General features: G+C 43.6%; 1 protein-coding gene across 1 annotated transcript in view; it reads right to left on the bottom strand.

The window, feature by feature from the left end:
• Positions 1-26,443, bottom strand: part of LOC149434723 (proteinase-activated receptor 1-like) — a 35,867-nt gene extending 9,424 nt beyond the window's left edge. Inside the window, exons 1-4 of the mRNA XM_089663469.1 lie at positions 26,330-26,443; positions 26,038-26,095; positions 19,112-19,279; positions 2,587-2,613 (exon numbers count right to left, since the gene is read on the bottom strand). Of these exons, the coding sequence (XP_089519595.1) occupies positions 2,587-2,613; positions 19,112-19,279; positions 26,038-26,095; positions 26,330-26,440 (364 nt within the window). The 5' untranslated portion in view covers positions 26,441-26,443. The remainder of the gene's footprint in view (positions 1-2,586; positions 2,614-19,111; positions 19,280-26,037; positions 26,096-26,329) is intronic.
• Between the last annotated feature and the right edge of the window lie 402 nt (positions 26,444-26,845).

The following is a 26,845-nucleotide window of genomic DNA, read 5'->3' as shown; positions in this document are numbered from 1 at the left end:
TTTGCATATGTGCCTCCCACTTTTTAAGGGACCAAAAGTAATGGGACAATTGGCTTCTTAGCTGTTCCATGGCCAGGTGTGTGTTATTCCTTCATTATCCCAATTACAATGAGCAGATAAAAGGTCCAGAGTTCATTTCAAGTGTGCTATTTGCATTTGGAATCTGTTGCTGTCAACTCTCAAGATGAGATCCAAAGAGCTGTCACTATCAGTGAAGCCATCATTAGGCTGAAAAAACAAAACAAACCCATCAGAGAGATAGCAAAAACATTAGGCGTGGCTAAAACAACAGTTTGGAACATTCTTAAAAAGAAGGAACGCACCGGTGAGCTCAGCAACACCAAAAGACCAGGAAGACCACGGAAAACAACTGTGGTGGATGACCGAAGAATTCTTTCCCTGGTGAAGAAAACACCCTTCACAACAGTTGGCAAGATCAAGAACACTCTCCAGGAGGTAGGTGTATGTGTGTCAAAGTCACCAATCAAAAGAAGACTTCACCAGAGTGAATACAGAGGGTTCACCACAAGATGTAAACCATTGGTGAGCCTCAAAAACAGGAAGGCCAGATTAGAGTTTGCCAAACGACATCTAAAAAAGCCTTCACAGTTCTGGAACAACATCCTATGGACAGATGAGACCGACATCAACTTGTACCAGAGTGATGGGAAGAGAAGAGTATGGAGAAGGAACTGCTCATGATCCTAAGCATACCACCTCATCAGTGATCATGGTAGTGGTAGTGTCATGGCGTGGGCATGTATGGCTGCCAATGGAACTGGTTCTCTTGTATTTATTGATGATGTGACTGCTGACAAAAGCAGCCGGATGAATTGTGAAGTGTTTCGGGAATATTATCTGCTCATATTCAGCCAAATGCTTCACAACTCATTGGACGCTTCACAGTGCAGATGGACAATGACCCAAAGCAGACTGCAAAAGCAACCAAAGAGTTTTTTTAAGGGAAAGAAGTGGAATGTTCTGCAATGGCCAAGTCAATCACCTGACCTGAATCCGATTGAGCATTTCACTTGCTGAAGACAAAACTGAAGGGAAAATGCCTCAAGAACAAGCAGGAACTGAAGACAGTTGCAGTAGAGGCCTGGCAGAGCATCACCAGGGATGAAACCCAGCGTCTGGGGATGTCTATGCGTTCCAGACTTCAGGCTGTAATTGACTGCAAAGGATTTGCAACCAAGTAATAAAAAGTGAAAGTTTGATTTATGATTATTATTCTGTCCCATTACTTTTGGTCCCTTAAAAAGTGGGAGGCACATATGCAAACTGGTGTAATTCCTACACCGTTCACCTGATTTGGATGTAAATACCCTCAAATTAAAGCTGACAGTCTGCAGTTAAAGCACACCTTGTTCGTTTCGTTTCAAATCCATTGTGGTGTATAGAGCCAAAAATGTTAGAATTGTGTCCATGTCCCAATATTTATGGACCTGACTGTATAACTGAAACCTTTATATACATCAAGGGGGTGAATAAGGTTCAGTTGGGCAGGATTTGCAACATGAAACCAAAATCAAGAACACGAGGACATGACCTTAAACTAACTGGAGGAAAGTTCAAAACTAATCTCAGAAAGTACTATTTTCCTGAAAGAGTAGTTGATGCTTGGAATAAACTTCCAACAGAGGTAGTGAGCCAGTCAACAGTAAATAGCTTAAACCTGGGTTCACATACATGCGGTGCAGTATATCGCATGTGATGCGCACAGGAACCAAACTGCATTCCTGTGCAAATCACATGCGATTTGTGTGCGGTGATATTAGAGCCGTACATTTTGTATGGTTCTCATTGCACTGCACCCATACCAAAAACGTGCAGGACCCTATTTTTGGTCCTCACAAGAATCGGATCTCATGCGTATTCACACCTACGTGATCTGATTCTGCATATCGCACCGCGTTTTGAGGACCGCTTTCAGGGTGTCGTTAACATACACACCCGTAGCAGTTCACATGAACGGGGTGCGATTCTGATGTGGTGCCAAGTTTGCACAGAAATGGCTGCAAATTCCGCACCGCCTCAGTGTGAACCAGGGCTCAAACATGCTTGGGACAAGCATAGATCTATACTCAGACAAAAAAAAATTAACAAAAACAAAAAACACCCCCCCCCCCCAGAAAAAGAAACAAACAGACGGATTCAATGGACCACTCAGTCTTTTTCTGCGGTCACTTTTCTGTTCTTATAGTGGATATAACAAAATAAAATTGTTCAATGAAAGATTTCACCTGAAATGAAAATGTTTGGATTACAGAGACATCTAGAGGACATGGCTAAAGGAATATTAATTACTTGACCATTGTATGAGGATTATTGATGTACAGTGACAATCAATTATCCATTTCAGTCTGACAGGGGTGTTTGAGTTTTTCATCTGTAATATGAAGTGATATGCAGGCCGCCATTGTTGGAACTAAAGCGGTCCCATCTCAGAGGAAAGAGATTTTCCTTCAGAGCCAACAATATACTGTTACCAAAGACAAAAAAGCAACAAAACTTGGAGATATGTTTGAAATCAAGACAGTAATGTTTTGAAAATGAAAATGCATTTTACGATAATTTTCTTACCATAGATAATAAATGTGGATTCATCATCTGCAAAAATGTAAGAGTAAAGAGTTAGAGAATCACAAACTAAGAACATATAATTTAGCGGTTTTTAACATATATATTATTTAAAAAAAAATAACTCTCCTATTTATGTTGATTTCTATGATTCCAAGCTTCAGGAGCAATGAGCGGTAAACTGATTGATCAGATCAAACCCATGTTTAGTCTACTTTCTGTGTTCTGTTACAAAGTTATGCTTTTTGTGGGTTCTTCAGAATAACAAGTGATCAAGACGTCCCTACAGACTGGGATCTAAGGACGCATGTCATTGCTTAAAGGACCATCTGAAACGGAACAGTACAAAGAAATATGGGCAAGAGTGGCTTCAAGGTGAAGGGTGAAACCTCAACTCTTCTTTTCACCAGTTCAAAGTTCATTAAAAACATAGCCGTATCTAAGAGTGACCCAAGTTTCTCAGTCCTTGACTTGAGCATTCCTAGCCCCTCCATCTACAAGAAGCGAAGGTCCTACCACTAAATACAGAAACTCTAGCAATGTTGCCTTTATTCAGAAGACAGGAGTTACATCCAGTACCAGTGGTGACACACAGAGGAAGGGAGAGATGCAGGAACACACAGGGGAGTGAGAGAAGCAGGAGCACACAGGGGAAGGGAGAGAATCAGGAGCACACAGGGGGAGTGAAAGAAGCAGGAGCACACAGGGGAGTGAGAGAAGCAGGATCACACAGGGGAAGTGAGAGAAGCAGGAGCACACAGGGGGAGTGAGAGAAGCAGGAACACACAGGGGAAGTGAGAGAAGCAGGATCACACAGGGGAAGTGAGAGAAGCAGGATCACACAGGGGAAGTGAGAGAAGCAGGAGCACACAGGGGAAGTGAGAGAAGCAGGAGCACACAGGGGAGCGAGAGAAGCAGGATCACACAGGGGAAGTGAGAGAAGCAGGAGCACACAGGGGGAGTGAGAGAAGCAGGAACACACAGGGGAAGTGAGAGAAGCAGGATCACACAGGGGAAGTGAGAGAAGCAGGAGCACACAGGGGAAGTGAGAAAAGCAGGAGCACACAGGGGAGTGAGAGAGTCAGGAGCACACAGGGGAAGGGAGAGAATCAGGAGCACACAGGGGGAGTGAGAGAAGCAGGAGCACACAGGGGAAGTGAGAAAAGCAGGAGCACACAGGGGAGTGAGAGAGTCAGGAGCACACAGGGGAAGGGAGAGAATCAGGAGCACACAGGGGGAGTAAAAGAAGCAGGAGCACACAGGGGAGCGAGAGAAGCAGGATCACACAGGGGAAGTGAGAGAAGCAGGAGCACACAGGGGGAGTGAGAGAAGCAGGAACACACAGGGGAAGTGAGAGAAGCAGGATCACACAGGGGAAGTGAGAGAAGCAGGAGCACACAGGGGAAGTGAGAAAAGCAGGAGCACACACAGGAATTGAGAGAAGCAGGAGAACACAGGGAAGTGAGAGAAGCAGGAACACAAAGGTGCAGTGAGAGAATTAGGAAGATGCAAGTGCGGTGCGAGAAGTAAGAACTCACAGGGGAAGTGAGAGAAACATGAACATCAAGGTGCTCAAGGATGGTCCCACCTAAGGGTCAGTGACACGTAAGCACACCAGAGCAGAAAACAACTGGTGGCTGCAACTGGGAAGCATGACCCTTACTTGATCTACATCTTGTTAAAGTGCTTGAGCATGGTCCTACATGAAAGCTGGTAACTAGTGATGATAGAATGTGCCGGGGTTCAATTTGTGGGGCGTTCACTGAGAAATGAAATATTGCACAGGAATGCTGCACACCATTTACTTCCACAATGGAAGGAGAGAAGAGGCAGTATATTAAGAAGTTAAAGTCACATTTTAATAAGTCAAAGACAAAAGCCTGAAATACTGCACTGACATGCTGCACATACATGGTTTTACTAGGTCTCAAGAGAGCAGAGAGAGAGATCAGGCAGGTTTTTTAACCACTTCAATACCAGGCACTTTTAACCCCTTCCAGCTCTGGCTACTTTTCAGCTTTCAGTGTTCTGAAAGCACTTTATATGACAATTGAGCGGTCGTGTTGAGAGAAGTACCCATAAAAAAATTGTATCCTTTTTTTCACACAAATAGAGCTTTATTTTGGTGGTATTTAATCACCACTGAGTTTTTTATTTTTCGCTAAATGAACAAAAAAAACCTCTGAAACTTTTGAAAACAAAACTAATTTTTATTTGTTTTTGTTATAAAAGTTTGCAAATAAATAAAATGTCTTCATAAATTTAGGTCAACATTTATTCTGCTACATTTCTTTGGTGAAAATACCCCAAATTAGTTTATATTATTAAGTCTTTTGGAAAGTTATAGAGTTCACAAACCATGGTACTGTATATACAGTCATGGCCGAAATTGTTGGCACCCTTGATATTTCTCCAGGAAATCATGTATTTCTCACGAAACGTATTGCATTAACACATGTTTTGCTATACACATGTTTATTCCCTTTGTGTGTATTGGGACAAAACAAAAAAAGGGAGGAAAGAAAGCAAATTCGACATAATGTCACACAAACCTCCAAAAATGGGCTGGACAAAAGTATTGGCACCCTTTCACAACTGCGGATAAATAAGAATGTTACAAGCATGTGATGCTCCTGTAAACTCACCTGGGGCAAGTAACAGGTGTGGGCAATATAGAAATCACACCTGAAAGCAGATAAAAAGGAGAGACGTTCACTTAACCTTTGCATTGTGTGTCTGTCTGTGCCACACTAAGCATGGACAACAGAAAGAGGAGACGAGAACTGTCTGAGGACCTGAGAACCAAAATTGTGGCAAAATATCAACAATCTCAAGGTTACAAGTCCATCTCCAGAGAACTAGATTTGCCTTTGTCCACAGTGCGCAACATTATCAAGAAGTTTGCAACCCATGGCACTGTAGCTAATCTCCCTGGTCGTGGACGGATGAGGAAAATTGATGAAAGATTGCAACGCAGAATAGTCCGGATGGTGGATAAGCAGCCCCAAACATGTTCCAAAGACATTCAAGCTGTCCTGCAGGCTCAGGGAGCATCAGTGTCAGCGCGAACTATCCGTCGACATTTAAATGAAATGAAACGCTATGGCAGGAGACCCAGGAGGACCCCACTGCTGACACAGAGACATAAAAAAGCAAGACTACAGTTTGCCAAAATGTACTTGAGTAAGCCAAAAGCCTTCTGGGAAAACGTCTTGTGGACAGATGAGACCAAGATAGAGCTTTTCGGTAAAGCACATCATTCTACTGTTTACCGAAAACGGAATGAGGCCTACAAAGAACAAAACACAGTACCTACGGTAAAATATGGTGGAGGTTCAATGATGTTTTGGGGTTGTTTTGCTGCCTCTGGCACTGGGTGCCTTGACTGTGTGCAAGGCATCATGAAATCTGAGGATTACCAAAGGATTTTGGGTCGCACTGTAGGGCCCAGTGTCAGAAAGCTGGGTTTGCGTCCAAGATCCTGGGTCTTCCAGCAGGACAATGACCCCAAACATACGTCAAAAAGCACTCAGAAATGGATGGCAAAGAAGCGCTGGAGAGTTCTGAAGTGGCCAGCAATGAGCCCAGATCTAAATCCCATTGAACACCTGTGGAGAGATCTTAAAATTGCTGTTGGGAAAAGGTGTCCTTCCAATAAGAGAGACCTGGAGCTGTTTGCAAAGGAAGAGTGGTCCAAAATTCCGGGTGAGAGGTGTCAGAAGCTTATTGATGGTTATAGGAAGCGACTGATTTCAGTTATGTTTTCCAAAGGGTGTGCAACCAAATATTAAGTTAAGGGTGCCAATACTTTTGTCCAGCCCATTTTTGGGGTTTTGTGTGACATTATGTCATATTTGCTTTTCTGCCTCTGTTTTATATTTGTTCCAATACATACAAAGGGAATAAACATGTGTATAGCAAAACATGTGTTAATGCAATACCTTTTTTGTGTGAAATACTTGATTTTCAGGAAAAATATCAAGGGTGCCAACAATTTCGGCCATGACTGTATATCTGAGATTCAATTTACTGACTGCCAATCTCTTTTCTTGATGCCCGAAAATGCCATCATAGTACAAATACACCCTAAATAAGTAACACACTACGCCGCCAGGGACTCAGATCCTGCAGTGCCAGACGTGTCCCCCTGCTTAAGCCAGTACATGTCCGGGCCCGTCTGAAGTTTGCTAGAGAGCATTTGGATGATCCAGAAGAGGATTGGGAGAATGTCATATGGTCAGATGAAACCAAAATAGAACTGTTTGGTAGAAACACAATTCGTCATGTTTGGAGGAGAGAGAATGCTGAGTTGCATCCAAAGAACACCATACCTACTGTGAAGCATGGGGGTGGCAACATCATGCTTTGGGGCTGTTTCTCCGCAAAGGGACCAGGACGACTGATCCATGTACAGGACAGAATGAATGGGGCCATGTATCGTGAGATTTTGAGTGCAAACCTCCTTCCATCAGCAAGGGCATTGAAGATGAAACGTGGCTGGGTCTTCCAACATGACAATGATCCCAAACATACCGCCCGGGCAACAAATGAGTGGCTTCGTAAGAAGCATTTCAAGGTCCTGGAGTGGCCTAGCCAGTCTCCAGATCTTAACCCATAGAAAACCTTTGGAGGGAGTTGAAAGTCCGTGTTGCCCAGCGACAGCCCCAAAACATCACTGCTCTAGAGGAGATCTGCATGGAGGATGGGCCAACATACCAGCAACAGTGTGTGCCAACCTTGTGAAGACTTCCAGGAAACGTCTGACCTCTGTCATTGCCAACAAAGGATATATAACAAAGTATTGAGATGAACTTTTCATATTCACCAAATACTTATTTTCCACCATAATTTGCAAAAAAATTCTTTCCAGATCAGCCAATGTGATTGTCTGGATTTGTTTTTCTCATTTTGTCTCTCATAGTTGAGGTCTCCCTATGATGCCAATTACAGGCCTCTCTCATCTTTGTAAGTGGGAGAACTTGTACAATTGGTGGTGACTAAATACTTTTTTGCCCCACTGTATATAGTGTGTGTGAATAAGGCACTATTTTATGTGGATAATCGATATATTATATGAGTTTTTATTCACTAATTTATTCACTTTTATTTTGTACACTGGAGTTTCTAATTATATGCACTGTATAATAGGTTTTTTCACAGTGTGTGTTAATACAAATACATTTGGTTGCACTATTTGTTTTCTCCCACTAGAGGGAGACATTATTGTGTACTACATAGATTTGTCACATGAGAATATGAAATTTATATTATTAATTTTTTGAATGCACTTTAATTATATTTATTTATTTTTTATGTGATATAAGCGCTTCACTATTTTTTTCTTTCTGTTTGGACTTGTTGGTGTAAGTTGAGTGACAGCAGCTGTATAATAATAATCATTCCATTTTGCGCAGGAGGATTTTTTTTATATATGCAAGGTATTGGCAAGGGGTATGGGCACTCGGATACTGGCCTGAGAGGCATGAATCAGAGAAAAATAAAATTCAAAAAGTACCATTTTGAAAGGGGCAGTCATTTTTCATTGCTTAAAGTAGAAAAAAAAAAGAAAAATTCCTTTAAATATCATGCCTGGGGGTCCCCTTAAACTACCTGACAAGCTGCAGTTCTGTACAATGTATAGAATCTGCTGCAGCAGGACTGACTTTTTTTTTTAAATTACATTTTTATTAAAAAGAAACAAAACAAAAAACAAAACAGCAGGGGTCCCCCCCAATCCATCCCAGGACCTTTAGGTCTGGTAGAAAGGTTAGGTGGGACCATGCAGTAATTTTTTTTCTCAAGTGCGAGGGGTTCCCCCTAAAAGCCATACCAGGCTCTTTAGGCCCGGTAGGAATTTAAGGGGAACCACAACCCCATAAATGGGGGAAAAAAGCATGCCCCCTTCCCCCTAAATTCCTACCAGACCCATGATCCAAGCACAGGCCTTGCAGGGCCTGGATCGGGGTGTGGGGGGGTAATCTAGTAGCCCACCCCTGCCTGCGGCTTACCAGCCCACATGCCCTTGGCACATGGAACAAAATCCCCTTGCTATTGGGGACAAGGGCCTCTTTCCTACAACCCTGGCCGGTGGTTGTGTGGGTCTGCGGGCAGGAAGGCTCATTAGCATCCAGGTACCCCTTTAAATAAAGGGACATCCTGATGCTGCCCCCCACCCCTTGTGAATGAGTAAGGGGTACTAGTACCAATAGCCATTCACTAAAGGGTTAAATTCAGTAAAAAATAAAGAGACCAGTCTTTTGAAAAATTCCTTTAATTAAAAAAAAAAGCGATAAAAATGGTTCCATCATTGTAATCCATCGTCAGTCACGATGTCCAGTGTTGTCACGATGACGTCGACTCGACGAAATACATAAAAAAAAACATGACACCCGCCGACCCATCCGCACCTGCTGAGCACTTGCCGCAGTATGACAGGTCTAACATTTGCCGGATGTAAACAACTAGGCGTGTCTAGCGGTGATGTCAGCGGTGATGTCAGCGGTGATGTCATCGCTAGCTCTGCCAAATTACGTTTGGCTCTTACATCGAGCCCAACACTACTTAGTAAGCATAAGCAGCAACACTCAATATCACTCAATGCACATTTAGCTAACTTTATGTCCCACGTCCTTTGCAATGTCTCAGGAAAAGCTGTGCAATGATATATTGCTACTTGTATCTCTGGGGAAAAGGATCACTCTAAGCCAAAGCCACCGACATTTCTCCAGGCCCAAGCGGAGAAGAGGCCTACAACACCACCAAAAAAGAGGCAAGGATGTGTGTTATAATGGCACAAACCTGCTGCCTACACTTTGCCTAAGGAATCTCACACATGAACCTTGCCAGGTCCAAGTCCTAAACTTCATAGTGCAGATTTTCCTTTCCAAATATCCTGGATTCCAAGACATGTTACACCATTCCAAAAGGTTTATGGAAACTTTCAGTACTCCTACCTCGCCATGGCTCACTTGGCAGATGTGCAGCACCAACACCATCTGCCAGACAAGAAACTGATATGCAACACCCCTACCTGCTGAAATTCCATCGTAAATATGGTGCAGAGGCTACAGCAGTAGCAGTGAGCCATCACCCAGTACCTCTGTGAATATGGGATGAGGACAGGCTCTGGAGAGTCTAGATCAGCAATGGGCAAACTACGGCCGTATACGGCCCGGCGGACCTTTTAATCCGGCCCGCGGAGCGTGATAAAAAAAAAAAACAGCCAGGGCAGGCAAACATTGGCTGTCAGGATGTGTGTAGGCGGGGCAGCGTGACGAAAGTGAGGGGAGCTAGGCTCCTCTCACAGTCCACCCTGAAGACCGGAACGGCGCGGGAACACGGCGAGAGGAATGCGCGGAGCAAAGGTAAGTAAATTGACACAGGGGGGACTTGGCTTACTACTTGGGGGGGGAATAGTACTATGGGGGATGAAATACTGTATGAGGGATGAATTAATATGAGGGATGAATTAATATGAGGGATGAATTAATATGGGGAATGAATTACTATATGGGGATGAAATACTATATGAGGGATGAATTAATATGAGGGATGAATTAATATGGGGGATGAATTACTATGGGGGATGAATTACTATGGGGGATGAATTACTATATGGGGGATGAATTACTATATGGGGGGATGAATTACTATATGGGGGATGAATTACTATATGGGGGATGAATTACTATAGGGGGGATGAATTACTATATGGGGGATGAATTACTATGGGGGATGAATTACTATGGGGGATGAATTACTATATGGGGGGATGAATTACTATATGGGGGATGAATTACTATATGGGGGATGAATTACTATATGGGGGGTGAATTACTATGGGGGATGAATTACTATATGGGGGATGAATTACTATATGGGGGATGAATTACTATGGGGGATGAATTACTATATGGGGGATTAATTACTATGCTTACTATGGGGGAATATTACTATACTTACTATGGATGGCATGGTAGTGGCTGGGCCGGCCAGCAGCTAGTGGGGGGCATAAAAGTTTTGTAAAATAACTCTTTTTATGCTTTTCTACCTTAAATTAATCTAAACATTTAATGTTACAAATTTTAATTTAATTTATATTAATTCACACATACACATCATTCATCTACTCTTGGTCCGGCCCCCGGGTCCAATATATGAACCCATTGCGGCCCTCAAGTCAAAAAGTTTGCCCACCCCTGGTCTAGATACTATCACCCCAGCATTGGATGCCCATCAAGGATATATGCACTTTTTTTACTCCTTTTGAGGAGATGGCTAAAACGGTCTTGAAGTACAGCAGCATGAGACAAGGGAGGATGTGATGCTATCCTGTGGTCATCAGCAACCTCTCTTTACTACTTGGGATGCAGAGGCAGCAGGTGACAGCAGAGGGAAAAGATGGACAGCCTTCAAAGGGGGACTTTTTATCCAGCAGTTGGTGGTCAGCATTGTCTTCAGTTGCCTGTAATTGACTAGGCGTCCTAAGATGCAAGCAATTTTCAGGATATGGAGTTTACTGTGCTCCAATGTCTATGCCAGCTCCCATGCACTTGATGGGTGATTAGGGGAGAACCACTATTTAGGTGGCCTCCCTGTTTGATCCCTGGTACAAGATCAAAATGGCTAATCGTTTTCCCCCATCCCACAGAATGTGCCACTGCTGCTTTGACAGTGCTTCTTTGCTACACTTCCCAGTGGGGTAAGAGATTCCCTTGCTGACCAACATCCTTCCACTGCTGACAACTCCACATGGATTAGCAGGAACAGCAGTCTTAGCATGGAATTGCATAGATTATTAAAGCCACAGCAGCCTGACCTCAGCTACTACTGCCAATCATAGGCGGTACCTGAAACTATGACTGCTAACTGTGTAAATTCCAGAACTGATATTGAAACACTAAAAAGCAATATCCTACTGTGTGTCCAAGATGGATCACTGGGTGGAGCTTGCCTAATAGGCTCTGGAAGTACTGGCCTGCTCTGCTGTAAATGTGATATCCAAGAGGACCTTCAGGACAGCGAAAAAAGTTGTCATTCACTGAAATATTTTGAAAAAGCTGTGTCAGATTAGGGGTTAAGACTACTATATTCATAAAAGAACTCAAAAAATGTTTTTTTTCTTCGGTACTTGTTCCTTGGGGCAGTGGCCAGCCCCCAATGATATTTCATTGACAACCCCTTGCCTATTGGCCTAAAAAACGTCCATTACTTTTTTAACATTCAATGTTTATTGGGATTGGTACCTGAATTTCAGTAATGCTTGGTGAACCCGCTTCAAATCGAATGCAGGTATATTCGACTCATCCCTACTGTAGATGTCACACCTTTCCCAGCACAATATGGTGTAGGTTTAGCCACTTCTCAGCCTGCCCCTAAAGAAGTGACAGAATATCTGCCCCCATTTGGCTCCTGTTCCCAGGCATATCAGCAGGAAAGCAGAATGGCAGCATTTTCCATAGCCATTGCACAGACTCTTGGTCACTTGAGGGGACTGGAGGTTCTGATGACAACTCACCAGAAGAAGTGATTGAGGAGGAGGACTGGAGGTGAATGATCTATCACCATCATCAAATTTTAGGATATGCAATGGCACCACCAGCTCCAGCAGAGTGCTCCCTCTTACATCCTTCACGGCCATTAGGAACATTACACAATGGGCTAGAAATGAGATGTAACATCCTCGCCTATGCGTGTTGTCTATGTTCGTGTAGACCCTGGTCCTGCTACATCCAAACATTAGCTTTCACATAATGGGGAAAGGCAGGGATAGCCAAGGTCCTCTCCCCACTGCAATAGATAACTGCTCCTTTTGCCTAGAGCAGGGGTGGGCAAACTTTTTGACTTGAGGGCCGCAATGGGTTCATATATTGGACCCGGGGGCCGGACCAAGAGTAGATGAATGATGTGTATGTGTCATCCATAGTAAGTATAGTAATATTCCCCCATAGTAAGCATAGTAATTAATCCCCCATATAGTAATTCATTCCCCATATAGTAATTCATCCCCCATAGTAATTCATTCCCCATATACTAATTCATCCCCCATATAGTAATTCATCTCCCATAGTAATTCATCCCCATATAGTAATTCATCCCCCCTATAGTAATTCATCCCCCATAGTAATTCATCCCCCATATAGTAATTCATCCCCCATAGTAATTCATCCCCCATATTAATTCATCCCCCATATAGTAATTCATCCCCCATAGTAATTCATCCCCCATATAGTAATTCATCCCCCATATAGTAATTCATCCCCCATAGTAATTCATCCCCCATAGTAATTAATCCCCCATATAGTAATTCATCCCCCATAGTAATTCATCCCCCCTATAGTAATTCATCCCTCATATAGTATTTCATCCCCCCTATAGTAATTCATCCCCCATAGTAATTCATCCCCCATATAGTAATTCATCCCCCATAGTCATTAATCCCCCATATAGTAATTCATCCCCCATATAGTAATTCATCCCCCATAGTAATTCATCCCCCATATAGTAATTCATCCCCCATAGTAATTCATCCCTCATATAGTAATTCATCCCCCATATAGTAATTCATCCCCCATAGTAATTCATCCCCCATATAGTAATTAATCCCCCATATAGTAATTCATTCCCCATATAGTAATTCATCCCCCATAGTAATTCATCCCCCATATTGTAATTCATCCCCCATATACAGTTGTGTCCAAAATTATTCAACCCCCACTGAAATTGAGTGTTTTGGCCAGTTTGACATTGCTTTTGATCATTCAGTCATCTTGCTTACATTTACATTAAAGAGGCACTTGTAGGTCAGACAAATATAACATAACAGTTATAATGAAATAACCACAAATGTCTTTTCTGTGCTCACAGCATTATCAGTTTTATTCAACCCCCAAGTGACATTCAATCTTAGTACTTAGTACAGCATCCTTTTACAGTTATAACAGCTTTTAAACGTGAAGCATAGCTTGACACAAGTGTCTTGCAGCGATCTACGGGTATCTTCGCCCATTCTTCATGGGCAAAGGCCTCCAGTTCAGTCACATTCTTAGGCTTGCGCACTGCAACTGCTTTCTTTAAGTCCCACCAGAGGTTCTCAATCGGATTTAAGTCTGGTGACTGCGATGGCCACTCCAAAATGTTCCAGCCTTTCCTCTGCAACCATGCTCTAGTGGACTTGGAGGTATGCTTGGGATCATTGTCCTGTTGAAAGGTCCAACGTCTCCCAAGCCTCAGGTGTGTGACGGACTGCATCACGTTTCCATCCAATATCTCCTGGTACTGAAGAGAATTCATGGTACCTTGCACACGCTGAAGCTTCCCTGTACCTGCAGAAGCAAAACAGCCCCAAAGCATGATTGACCCTCCACCATGCTTCACAGTAGGCAAGGTGTTCTTTTCATCATAGGCCTTGTTCTTCCTCCTCCAAACATAGCGTTGATCCATGGGCCCAAACAGTTCTAATTTTGTTTCATCAGTCCACAGAACACTATCCCACAACTTTTGTGGTTTGTCCACATGGCTTTTGGCATACTGCAGTCGACTCTTCTTATTCTTTGGAGACAGCAAGGGGGTACGCCTGGGAGTTCTGGCACGGAGGCCTTCATTACGCAGTGTGCGTCTTATTGTCTGGGCTGAAACTTCTGTACCCACATCTGACAAATCTTTTCTCAGTTCCTCAGCAGTCACACGGGGACTTCTCTCCACTCTACGCTTCAGGTAGCGCACAGCAGTCGAAGTCAGCATCTTCTTTCTGCCACGACCAGGTAGCGTTTCAACAGTGCCCTTTGCCTTGAATTTGCGAATGATGCTTCCTAAGGTGTCTCTTGGTATGTTTAACATCTTTGCAATCTTCTTATAGCCATTGCCCTTCCTGTGAAGAGAAATCACCTCTTCTCTTGTCTTCCTGGACCATTCTCTTGCCTTCACCATGTTTGTAACCACACCAGTAAATGTCTAGAAGGAGCTGAGTATCACAGTCATTTTAAAGCTGCCTAATTGGTGCTTATTATGCTTGATTGCTGCTCGGTGACATCCACAGGTGTTTTCAATACCTGATGGAAAGCACCTGTATGAACCTCTGTTCTTCAGAGTGGTAGTCTTTAAGGGGTTGAATAATTGTGGCAATGAAGAAACCACATAAGAACCATTTACTACTGTATTACATAAACAATTGATGTCATTTTAGTTGCATTTGGGTAGTTACAACGTCCTTGTAGGATTTGATTCTGAATACAATTCCAAATGTACACTATAGTCCCTAAACCCCTTTACAGCATTGGGGGTTGAATAATTTTGGACACAACTGTAGTAATTCATCTCCCATATAGTAATTCATCCCCATATAGTAATTCATCCCCCCTATAGTAATTCATCCCCCATAGTAATTCATCCCCCATATAGTAATTCATCCCCCATAGTAATTCATCCCCCATATTAATTCATCCCCCATATAGTAATTCATCCCCCATAGTAATTCATCCCCCATAGTAATTCATCCCCCATAGTAATTCATCCCCCCTATAGTAATTCATCCCCCATAGTAATTCATCCCCCATATAGTAATTCATCCCCCATAGTAATTCATCCCCCATAGTAATTCATCCCCCATATAGTAATTCATCCCCCATAGTAATTCATCCCCCATAGTAATTAATCCCCCATATAGTAATTCATCCCCCATAGTAATTCATCCCCCCTATAGTAATTCATCCCTCATATAGTATTTCATCCCCCCTATAGTAATTCATCCCCCATAGTAATTCATCCCCCATATAGTAATTCATCCCCCATAGTAATTCATCCCCCATATAGTAATTCATCCCCCATAGTAATTCATCCCTCATATAGTAATTCATCCCCCATATAGTAATTCATCTCCCATAGTAATTCATCCCCCATAGTAATTCATCCCCCATATAGTAATTCATCCCCCATAGTAATTCATCCCCCATATAGTAATTCATCCCCCATATAGTAATTCATCCCCCATATAGTAATTCATCCCCCATAGTAATTCATCCCCCCTATAGTAATTCATCCCCCATATAGTAATTCATCCCCCCTATAGTAATTCATCCCCCATATAGTAATTCATCCCCCCTATAGTAATTCATCCCCCCTATAGTAATTCATTCCCCATATTAATTCATCCCCCATATTAATTCATCCCTCATACAGTATTTCATCCCCCACAGTACTATTCCCCCCCAAGTAGTAAGCCAAGTCCCCCCTGTGTCAATTCTCTTACCTTTGCTCCGCGCGTTCCTCTCGCCGTGTTCCCGCGCCGTTCCGGTCTTCAGGGCGGACTGTGAGAGGAGCCTAGCTCCCCTCACGTTCGTCACGCTGCCCCGCCTACACACATCCTGACAGCCACATCCGCGGGCCGGATTAAAAGGTCCCCCGGGCCGTAGTTTGCCCATTGCTGGCCTAGAGGATGATAAATAGGATAAAATACTTACCTTATACGTCGCTTCCTCAGCAGCAGGAGCTCTCTTCCACTGTCCTATGCTATGAGCTGTGGATGGGCCCTTGGTGTCCTCCCATACATTGCAGGACTGGTGGTACTAGATGATGTCAGAGAACTGTGACCAGCAAGGAAGTGAAGGAAAGAGACTTTGGGGGACTGGTCACATGAGGAGGAGGAATCCTGCTGGAGCGAGGAATAAGACATGTATTTCACCATATCCATCACCCCCTAGGCAAACCAGATAAGGCTTGAAGAGAGATGGGACCACTGCAAGGGAAATCTTTTTTCCCAAAATTTAGCTTTAACCGTTTCAATACCATGCAATTTTACACCTTCCTGCCCAGGCCAGTTTTCAGGTTTCAGCGCTCTCACACTTTGAATGACAATTGCGCGGTCATACAACATTGTACCCAAACTAAAATTTGATCATTTTCTTCACACAACTAGAGCTTTCTTTTGGTGGTATTTAATCACCGCTGGGGTTTTTATTTTTTGCTAAATTAACAAAAAAAGACCAAAAATTTTGAAAAAAAACCAAATTTTTCTTTGTTTCTGTTATAAAAGTTTACAAATAAATAATTGTTCTTCATACATTTAGGCCGAGATGTATTCTGCTACATGTCTTTGGTGAAAATAACCCAAATTAGGATGTATTATTTAGTTTGTAGGAAAGTTATAGAGTTCACAAACTATGGTATAGATCTGAATATTGATCAATCCTGAAGTACTGACGGCCAATCTAATTTCTTGAGGTCCAAGAATGTCAGGACAGTACAGATATCCCCCAAATGTCAGGACAGTACAGATATCCCCCAAATGTCAGAACAGTACAGATATCCCCCAAATGTCAGGACAGTACAGATATCCCCCAAATGACCCCTTTTTGCAGAGTAGACAGTCCGACGTACTTCATAAGAGGCATGGTGAGTTTTTTGAAGTTGTATTTATTTGTCATAATTTTTCGGAAAATGAAAAAATTAAAAAAATTATTTTCACTATTTTTTTTTTTACATACTGTCACCAGTGCAGTACAGCGTCATCATATAACTGGCATGGCGGTGATCAGGGACACTGACTGGTGACAGTATGAAAAAAAAAATATATATATATTTTTTTAATTTTTTTATTATATTTAATTTTTTATTACATTTTTTTTTATTTTTTTTAACATTTTTTTTCATATTTTACTATGACCAAAATAGTACAATGTTACCATAGTAACACTGTACTACTTTGGGGAAGTGATCAGTATTTTTTTTTTTTTTTTTTTTTTACACAATTTGCTTATAGCAAAGAATTACTTTGCTATAAGCAAGCATTTACCTTGAATGAAATCGATTCATTCAGATTTTTTTTTTTTTTTTGTGCTTAGCTGTGATTTGGTCACAGCTAATCACATGACATGTGCATGTGATTAGCTGTGACCATTCACAGCTAGACACTAGTATACAATGGATGGCATCATGAATGAAGCCATCCATTGTATACAACTGTCATGTGACCTGCTGTGATTGGTAACACCAGGTCACATGGTACCGGCAACGGGAGCCGGTACTCGGATCTGTCATTGGCCGTGTCCGAGGTGCACGGGCGGTGACAGATCGCACTGCTGCGTCGCTCTGCAACCGCGCAAACCGCGCATGTGCGGGAGCACGGCAAATGGCGTGCACCCGGAAAGCTGCAGCGCTTTTCAAGCCGCCAAACGGCCATTGGCCGGGCGGCTAATGGTTAAGATGAGAACCCCATGGCCTAAATCCGGCATCAGAAAATGCTGTGTCCCTAACATAAGAATATTATTGTAAACCAAATAAAGTTGTAAATTTAAAAATGGAAAAATGTGACAAACAACTTGATAGGACAACTCTGCAGTTTGGTTATCCTGCCTACAATGGTAAGGTCAGACCATCATAACTTAACCACTTCAAGTCCGGACACTTTCCCCCCCTTCAAGTCCAGACACTTTCCCCCCTTCCAGTCCGGACACTTTCCCCCCTTCCAGTCCGGACACTTTCCCCCCCTTCCAGTCCGGACACTTTCTCCCCCTTCCAGTCCGGACGCTTCCCCCCCCCTTCCAGTCCGGACACTTTCCCCCCCTTCCAGTCCGGACACTTTCCCCCCTTGCAGTCCGGACACTTTCCCCCCCTTCCTGTCCAGGCCAATTTTCAGCTTTCAGCACCATCACACTTTGAATGACAATTGCGCGGTCATGCAACACTGCACCCATATGAATTTTTTAGCATTTCTTTTGAGACAGATAAAGCTTTATTTTGGTGGTATTTATTCACCGCTGGGATTTTTATTTTTTTTGCTATATAAATGAAAAAGTCCAAACATTTTGAAAAAAAAAGTGTTTTTCTTTTTTATAATTTTGCAAATAAATAATCTTTCTTCATAAATCTTGATCAAAATGTATTCAGTTATCCATTTATTAAAACAAAACCCAAATTAGTTTATAACCAAAAATTTAAATTTTTCAAATTTTTTTTTACATTTTTATTTTTATATTATTATTATTATTTTTTTTAACATATTGTCACCCTAGCTGTACAGTGTCTCCATAGTGACTACTTACACTGATTGCTTTCACATCCATCAAGGCTGTAAAAGCAATATATTCTCCTTCTCTCTGGCTGCATTCTTGCAGCCATTGAGAAATACTGTGAGAGCTGTGATTGGTCACAGCTTGTCACATGATACAAGGCTGTTGTGAATAGCCCTGTACCATGTGACCTCTGTGATCATTCACAGATTTCACACGTAGTAAGCAATGATGTCAGAAGTGACATCTTGCTTACACCTATTCATGTGATCACTGATTGGCCAATCAGTGATCACATGATCGGGAACTCACACAGAGGTCCAGAGGACACAGCGGGAACCGGATCGCGGTGCTGCGTGCTCCCAAGGAGGGCTCACAGTTCAAAGGTGGCGGCGCCATTTATGAACGGCAACTCGCCCCTGCACTGCCACCGTCCAGCCGTTTATATACATGGGCCGGACGGGAAGTGGTTAAAGATGCACATAAAATGCTACATAATGAGTGTCAATCCTAGTTTGACTTACCGCTTTCAATATTGCCTCTTTCCAGTTCAAAGGCCCGAACCTTGAAATCCATAAGCACAACGCTCACCTGAGGACTAACCCTAAATTTCACTTCTTCATGGGTTACTGAATGCCCAAGCGGAGTAACCAAGGCTTGTAGTGCCTTATATGCGATTATGAAGGCCCCCTCTGTAAAATAAAGAGAGATAGAAAGCTTACCTTTAGGCATGACTGCCATGTTTAGAAACACAAATCAAATCATGTATGGTCAGGGGGCTGGTATACAAAGAAAATGAGGTTGGTCAAGTCTAGAGTTAGTATACAAGGTGTAACACCCTGCATTAGTATTGGTTTCAGGATGTTAATTAAACACAAGATGGCAGTGTTCTGGGTTCCGTTATGCAGACTCCATTGAAGAAAAACCTTTTTGGACTTCAATGCTGGTAGTAGGACTTATGTACTCAGCTAAGGAGTGAACAGACTACATTTCCCAGGAGGGCTGGCAAAGGGCTGGGGGCATATATATTGAGAAGCCCAGGAACTTTACAGGAAGGAAGTGGATGGTGAGAGGCAGAGGACGGGTGTGTATGGAGAAGGCTGGATCGGGTCACTGGGCGGAGAAGTATAGGAGGACCACTGTATCGCTGATAAACAGGACAGTCAATCCTGCAGGCAGGTGGATCATAGTGGTGTCATCGGCATCGCTCCTTAACAGAGGGGCCAAAGATCACAGCCCCCCCCAAACTGAGAAACTACCTATTACAGATCGGGTGAGAGGGTTCCATACTCCGTTCATCACAAGTTGCAAGTGACGGTGTTAATCTCAGTTATTCAGATAAGTACACCTTACACCACAGCTTATCACACTGAGGCCCAGACTGTCAAGCGGCCTCCTGCTTTAATGCCCCGCTAACACCCTGAAACCACAGGATTCCGGCTACAGCTCATGGCCCCTGCGGAGGATTACACTAGTATCTCACTTCAAGCCACAGGACTCCGGCTACAGCTCATGGCCCCTGCGGAGGATTACACTAGTATCTCACTTCAAGCCACAGGACTCCGGCTACAGCTCATGGCCCCTGCGGAGGATTACACTAGTATCTCACTTCAAGCCACAGGACTCCGGCTACAGCTCATGGCCCCTGCGGAGGATTACACTTGTATCTCACTTCAAGCCACAGGACTCCGGCTACAGCTCATGGCCCCTGCGGAGGATTACACTAGTATCTCACTTCAAGCCACAGGACTCCGGCTACAGCTCATGGCCCCTACGGAGGATTACACTAGTATCTCACTTCAAGCCACAGGACTCCGGCTACAGCTCATGGCCCCTGCGGAGGATTACACTAGTATCTCACTTCAAGCCACAGGACTCCGGCTACAGCTCATGGCCCCTGCGGAGGATTACACTAGTATCTCACTTCAAGCCACAGGACTCCGGCTACAGCTCATGGCCCCTACGGAGGATTACACTAGTATCTCACTTCAAGCCACAGGACTCCGGCTACAGCTCATGGCCCCTGCGGAGGATTACACTAGTATCTCACTTCAAGCCACAGGACTCCGGCTACAGCTCATGGCCCCTACGGAGGATTACACTAGTATCTCACTTCAAGCCACAGGACTCCGGCTACAGCTCATGGCCCCTGCGGAGGATTACACTAGTATCTCACTTCAAGCCACAGGACTCCGGCTACAGCTCATGGCCCCTGCGGAGGATTACACTAGTATCTCACTTCAAGCCACAGGACTCCGGCTACAGCTCATGGCCCCTGCGGACAGGATTACACTAGTATCTCACTTCAAGCCACAGGACTCCGGCTACAGCTCATGGCCCCTGCGGAGGATTACACTAGTATCTCACTTCAAGCCACAGGACTTCGGCTACAGCTCATGGCCCCTGCGGAGGATTACACTAGTATCTCACTTCAAGCCACAGGACTTCGGCTACAGCTCATGGCCCCTGCGGAGGATTACACTAGTATCTCACTTCAAGCCACAGGACTTCGGCTACAGCTCATGGCCCCTGCGGACAGGATTACACTAGTATCTCACTTCAAGCCACGGGACTCCGGCTACAGCTCATGGCCCCTGCGGAGGATTACACTAGTATCTCACTTCAAGCCACAGGACTCCGGCTACAGCTCATGGCCCCTGCGGAGGATTACACTAGTATCTCACTTCAAGCCACAGGATTCCAGCTACAGCTCATGGTCCCTGCGGACAGGATTACACTAGTATCTCACTTCAAGCCACAGGACTCCGGCTACAGCTCATGGCCCCTGCGGACAGGATTACACTAGTATCTCACTTCAAGCCACAGGACTCCGGCTACAGCTCATGGCCCCTGCGGAGGATTACACTAGTATCTCACTTCAAGCCACAGGACTCCGGCTACAGCTCATGGCCCCTGCGGAGGATTACACTAGTATCTCACTTCAAGCCACAGGACTCCGGCTACAGCTCATGGCCCCTGCGGAGGATTACACTAGTATCTCACTTCAAGCCACAGGACTCCGGCTACAGCTCATGGCCCCTGCGGAGGATTACACTAGTATCTCACTTCAAGCCACAGGACTCCGGCTACAGCTCATGGCCCCTGCGGAGGATTACACTAGTATCTCACTTCAAGCCACAGGACTCCGGCTACAGCTCATGGCCCCTGCGGAGGATTACACTAGTATCTCACTTCAAGCCACAGGACTCCGGCTACAGCTCATGGCCCCTGCGGAGGATTACACTAGTATCTCACTTCAAGCCACAGGACTCTGGCTACAGCTCATGGCCCCTGCGGAGGATTACACTAGTATCTCACTTCAAGCCACAGGACTCCGGCTACAGCTCATGGCCCCTGCGGAGGATTACACTAGTATCTCACTTCAAGCCCCTTCTAACTACAAAGGAACCTGCTTCACTAGACTAATTCACCATCTTTAGGGGGTCAACCTCTGCTGAAGTTTGCTTCCACCCGTTTCTATAATCTTAGCTAAGTCTTGCTTTCATCCCTTGTGCTAAAGAGACCTTACCCAAATTCAACATCATTCAAAGGGGGAATCTTTCAGTGATTATACCTTCTTAACCCCTCGCCCTCCTGAGAATTTCTCCCCCTTCCTGACCAGGCCTTTTTTTGCGTTACGGCGCTGTGTTACTTTAACTAAAAATTGCACGGTCATGCAACGCTGCGCTCAAATTAAATTTACATCCTTTCTTTTGGTGGTATTTGATCACCTGTGTGTTTTTTATTTTTTCTGCTATAAAAAAAAATGTCGACAATTTTAATAAAAAACTATATTTTTTACTGTTTGCTATTAAAAGTGTCCAGTAAAAAAATAGAAAAATCAAATTTCGTCATAAATTTAGGCCAAAATGTATTCTGCTCCGTGTCTTTGCTAAAAAAAATCCCAATACATGTATATGAATTGGTTTACGTGAAACTTATAGTGTCTACAAATGGCTGTATAGATGGCATTTGTTTTTCTTTTACTAGTAATGGCAGCGATCAGTGACTTATAGCGGGCGGTGGATATTCTGACACTGGGGGGGAACTGACTTGGTGTCACCGACAAACCCAGTGACACCAATACATTGATAAGTGCTAATAAAAAGCACTGACACTGTACTAATGGCACTGGGCAGGAAGGGGTAACATGAGGAGTGATCAAAGGGTTAACTGTGTGCTGGATGTGTTTTACTAGGAGGCAGTGTCAGTGTGCTTCACTGTAAGCACACTGCTTTGGATGGCTGTGCTGTGCTCGAGCTGACAGGGAGAACTGTTAGTAAACAAAACAGTTCTCCTCCCCATTGGAGATCTTTGGAAATCACCGGGCGCCGGTGAGTAATCACCCACCAGAACCCAGTGATTGACAGCTGTGGCCACGATTGGTGGCGTGGGTAGGTAACACGCGCGGCTAGCATGTGTCCCCTACGCTGAAATACAAAATCACGTATATATACATGATTTTGTGCAGCCATGCCACCCAGTAGCAGTATTTCTGCTTTAGGGCAGTCGGGAAGCAGTTAAGGAAATCTTTCTCATACACAAGGAAGGATCTGAACCCTAATGTGCACCAACTAGGGCCCCATCAAGCACGCAGAAGATCTGACATCCTTACTTAAAGAGATACAAAAAGTGGACACTATTGCTTATGTAACCCATTGAAATGGTGTTAGATGTAGTACTTTAAAATGGACATTAGAGGGCGACAGCCTGCCATTCAGGGCCATTGACATTTGGCAGAACAGCCCTCTGGAACTTGTATACTGAACAGTAGGACTTGAATGGTGAGTAGGGTGCTCAGGGATTGCATTTACCAGGGGAGGTAGTGTGTGGCGGGGGGCATATAAATATCAAAGCCCGGGAGACTGGAGAGGAGTAGAGTGGAGGAAGTGTGCTGATGGCTGAAGTGCTTAACTAGGCACCAGGAGGGGCATTACCCAAAGAAACAACCTAACCACTTGACCTCAGGAAGGTTTTACCCCCTTCATGACCAGGACATTTTTTTCACTTTAACTGGCAATTGCTCAGTCATGCAATGCTGTCTGCAAACTAAATGTATATCATTTTTTTCACACACAAAGAGCTTTTTTTTGGTGTTATTTAATATCCACTGGGTTTTTTTTTATTTTTTGGCTATATAAATTTTGAAAAAACCCCAAAAAACACTTTTTTTAGTTTATCCACTTGCCCTCCAGAGGATTTTCTCCCCTTCCTGACCAGGCCATTTTATGCAATATGGCACTGCTTTACTTTAACTGACAATTGCATTGTCCTGCAACACTGCACATAAATAAAATGTATGTCATTTTTTCCCCACAAATAGAGCTTTCTTTTGGTGATCACCTCTGCTTTTTACATTTTTGGGTTATAAAAAAAAATATGGGCAATTTTGAAAACAAAAACAATATTTTTGACTTCGTTTGATTTCCTCATAAAGTTAGGCCAAAATGTATTGCTAAAAAATCCCCAATGTGTGTAAATTAATTGGTCTACGTGCAAGTTATAGCACCTACAAATGGTAGTATATATACTGGAATTTTTTTTTTGTTAATACTAGTAATGGCAGCGATCAGCGACTTATAGTGGGACTGTGGCGGGCATTCTGATACTGGGTGGGAACTGACTGCCACTGACATCCCCAGTGACACCAATACAGTGATCAGTGCTAATAAAAAGCATTGACACTGTACTAATGCCTCTGGGCAGGAAGGGGTTAACATCTGGGGTGATCAAAGGGTTAACTGTGTGCTGTGTTTTGCTTACACTGTGTGCTGTTTTCCTAGGAAGACTTGCTGCTTTGTATCTCTCTGTTGTGCACAGTGATAGAAGGCAGCATGTCCATGCTGATGGGGTAGAGATCTGTGTTGTTTACTCACAGATCTCTCCCTTCTCAAGTTTAGCAGCAATCACCTAGTGCAGGCCGTGAATCGCCTGCTGGGACCCGGTGATTGACATCCGCTGAAAGCAATGGCAGCACAGGTAAGGCGGTGCGCGCATGCGCCCCCCCCCCAGAAATGCAGAATCGCGTATATTTACGTGATTTTGCACAGAGCGGCTACCCTATAGCAGTATATCTGCTATAGGGTGGTAGGTAAGTGTTTATACGTGTGGTGATTGGCTCTTTGCTCAAGACCCCTCAGCAGACGGAGTGACCCCCCCACGGCAAGTGGGAATGATATAGTCAGCACTGAACCTGGTAGAGACTCTCTTCTCACCTGTAGGTAAGTGTTTAAAACCATTCACACCGGTGCCTCCCAGCCCTTTAAGGGGTTTCTGACACCGGGAGGTGGGGCGGGGTTTAAAGTCATGTGACCGCCGTGACACGACATCACGGCGGTCACATGATCGGGAAAGGTCCCAATCGAAAGAGGAGATCGGGAGCGTTCCGTGAGTACCGAACATGTGTGCTGGGAGCAAGCAGGGCGCACTCTCTCAGCACATATGTCTTTTTTTAATAGAATGCAAATGTGCGTCCACTTGGCGTACGGCCGGCGTGAAGAGGTTAAGTTACAAAATATTGCAAACAAATATTCTTTCTTAATAAATGCAGAAATTCAGACCAAAATGTATTCTGCCATATTCCCTTTGTAAAAATATCCCAAATCAGTATAATATTTATTCTGAATGAAAGTTATAGAGTCTACAAACTACGGGATTTGTACTTTATATTTGAAAATGCATTTTGATGTATCTGATCACCTCTGGGTTTTTTATTTTTCTTTATTATATAAACGGAAGAAGACTGAAAGGTTTGGAAAAGGTTTTCTGCTTTCTGTTATAAAACATATCCAATTCTAAAAAAAATTGAATAAATCAAATTTTCTCATAAATTTAGGCCACAATGTATTCTGCTAAATGTTTTGGTAAGAAAAAAAAATCCCAATGAGTGTAAATTCATTGGTTTGTGTGAAAGTTACTGTATAGCATCTACAAACCATGGGATAGATACTGGAATTTACACAGCTATGACGCAATACTGGAAATGGTGGTGAACAGAAACTTATAGTGGGCTGTGATAGTGTGGCAGGCAATCTGGTGTTAACAGAACCTCACTGGGAGGTATACTAACTGATATCACTAGTGACACTAATACAGGGATCAGATATAATACTGTACACTGCCACTGCACTAATGAGACTGGCTGGGAAGGGGTTAACATCAGGGGGCAATCAAGGGCATACCTAAAAAGTGTAATGTGTGTAATATGTGCTGCTTTTACTAACAGATCCTGCTTTTTTTACTCCCTGCTTTGCAGGGAGAGGAACCAGCCAGATCGCTAATCTGTGTACAGAGCCCTGTGTTGTTTGTAACTCTCCAGCATCTTACACACTCTAAATTATCAGTTTTTGGTTGGTTGACCTTTTAACTTTGTTTAGTACATTTGAACACTGAGCTAAAAAGGTTTTTTTTTAAAAAAAATGTGAATTTGAGGTTGTATTTGGTGTATTACCTGCATCTATCATCCACATTTCAATGGACCCCAGGTGAAAAGAATTGTTCTTCTTGTTCTGTAAAAAGAATAGTGCACAAATATTCCATAAGTATAATATTTTAATACAGAATACGTAAATCCCATCTAATATTGTGTGATAGCTGGAAATCAAATAGCCCCCTCTTATTATAAAAGGCTTTCTATGACACCTGTCTGTCCGCACTTCTCTACTCAAAGGACAGCCTGTCATTCTCCTCTCCCATGTCCTATCCACCCATTACACCCCACCCCCAGTCTGTACCCACCTTACCTCTATAAACACCAGGCTAAGATCTCCTTCTGGAAACTCTAATATCAGTTCTGCTATGCCGTCCTCACAAATCGCAATGGCCTCTGTGATTGGAGGTGATGGGATTGTCATCTGAAGAACACAAGGACTAGAGTCAGACAGACTAGCCGGATAGCTTAAAAATGCTTTTATAATGTAGCACTACCCCACTTGACAACCGTTGGTTTTGGGTCCCCCTTTTTGTCCTGCACAGCCAGGCAATATGCATTTTCCAACTTTTATCCAGACTCAAAAAACAGTCCATGGGGATTTCAACTTGGATAGGGAAAAAGGGCTCATGGGATGTCCATCTTGACTCGAAGAACAACAAGAATGAGGACAACTGCTTTCTCTGACACACTACAACAGATACTTGACTGTAGATCCCTCCGGAACAGCAACAGTCTTTAGAAAAGTAATCCCCTCCTAGGAGTCTGGTGTCCCCCCTGAGTGGATTTTTAGCAAAGTCTCAACAGTAGGAGCTCTTGGTCCCCTTAA

The sequence above is a fragment of the Staurois parvus genome, unplaced genomic scaffold, assembly GCF_062004578.1.
Source record: "Staurois parvus isolate SC_StPar_1 unplaced genomic scaffold, SC_StPar_1.0 ptg001694l, whole genome shotgun sequence".
Taxonomy (NCBI): Eukaryota; Metazoa; Chordata; class Amphibia; order Anura; family Ranidae; genus Staurois; species Staurois parvus.
The sequence above is the reverse complement of the archived record's forward strand: the minus strand, read 5'-3'. Positions and strand labels throughout refer to the sequence as shown.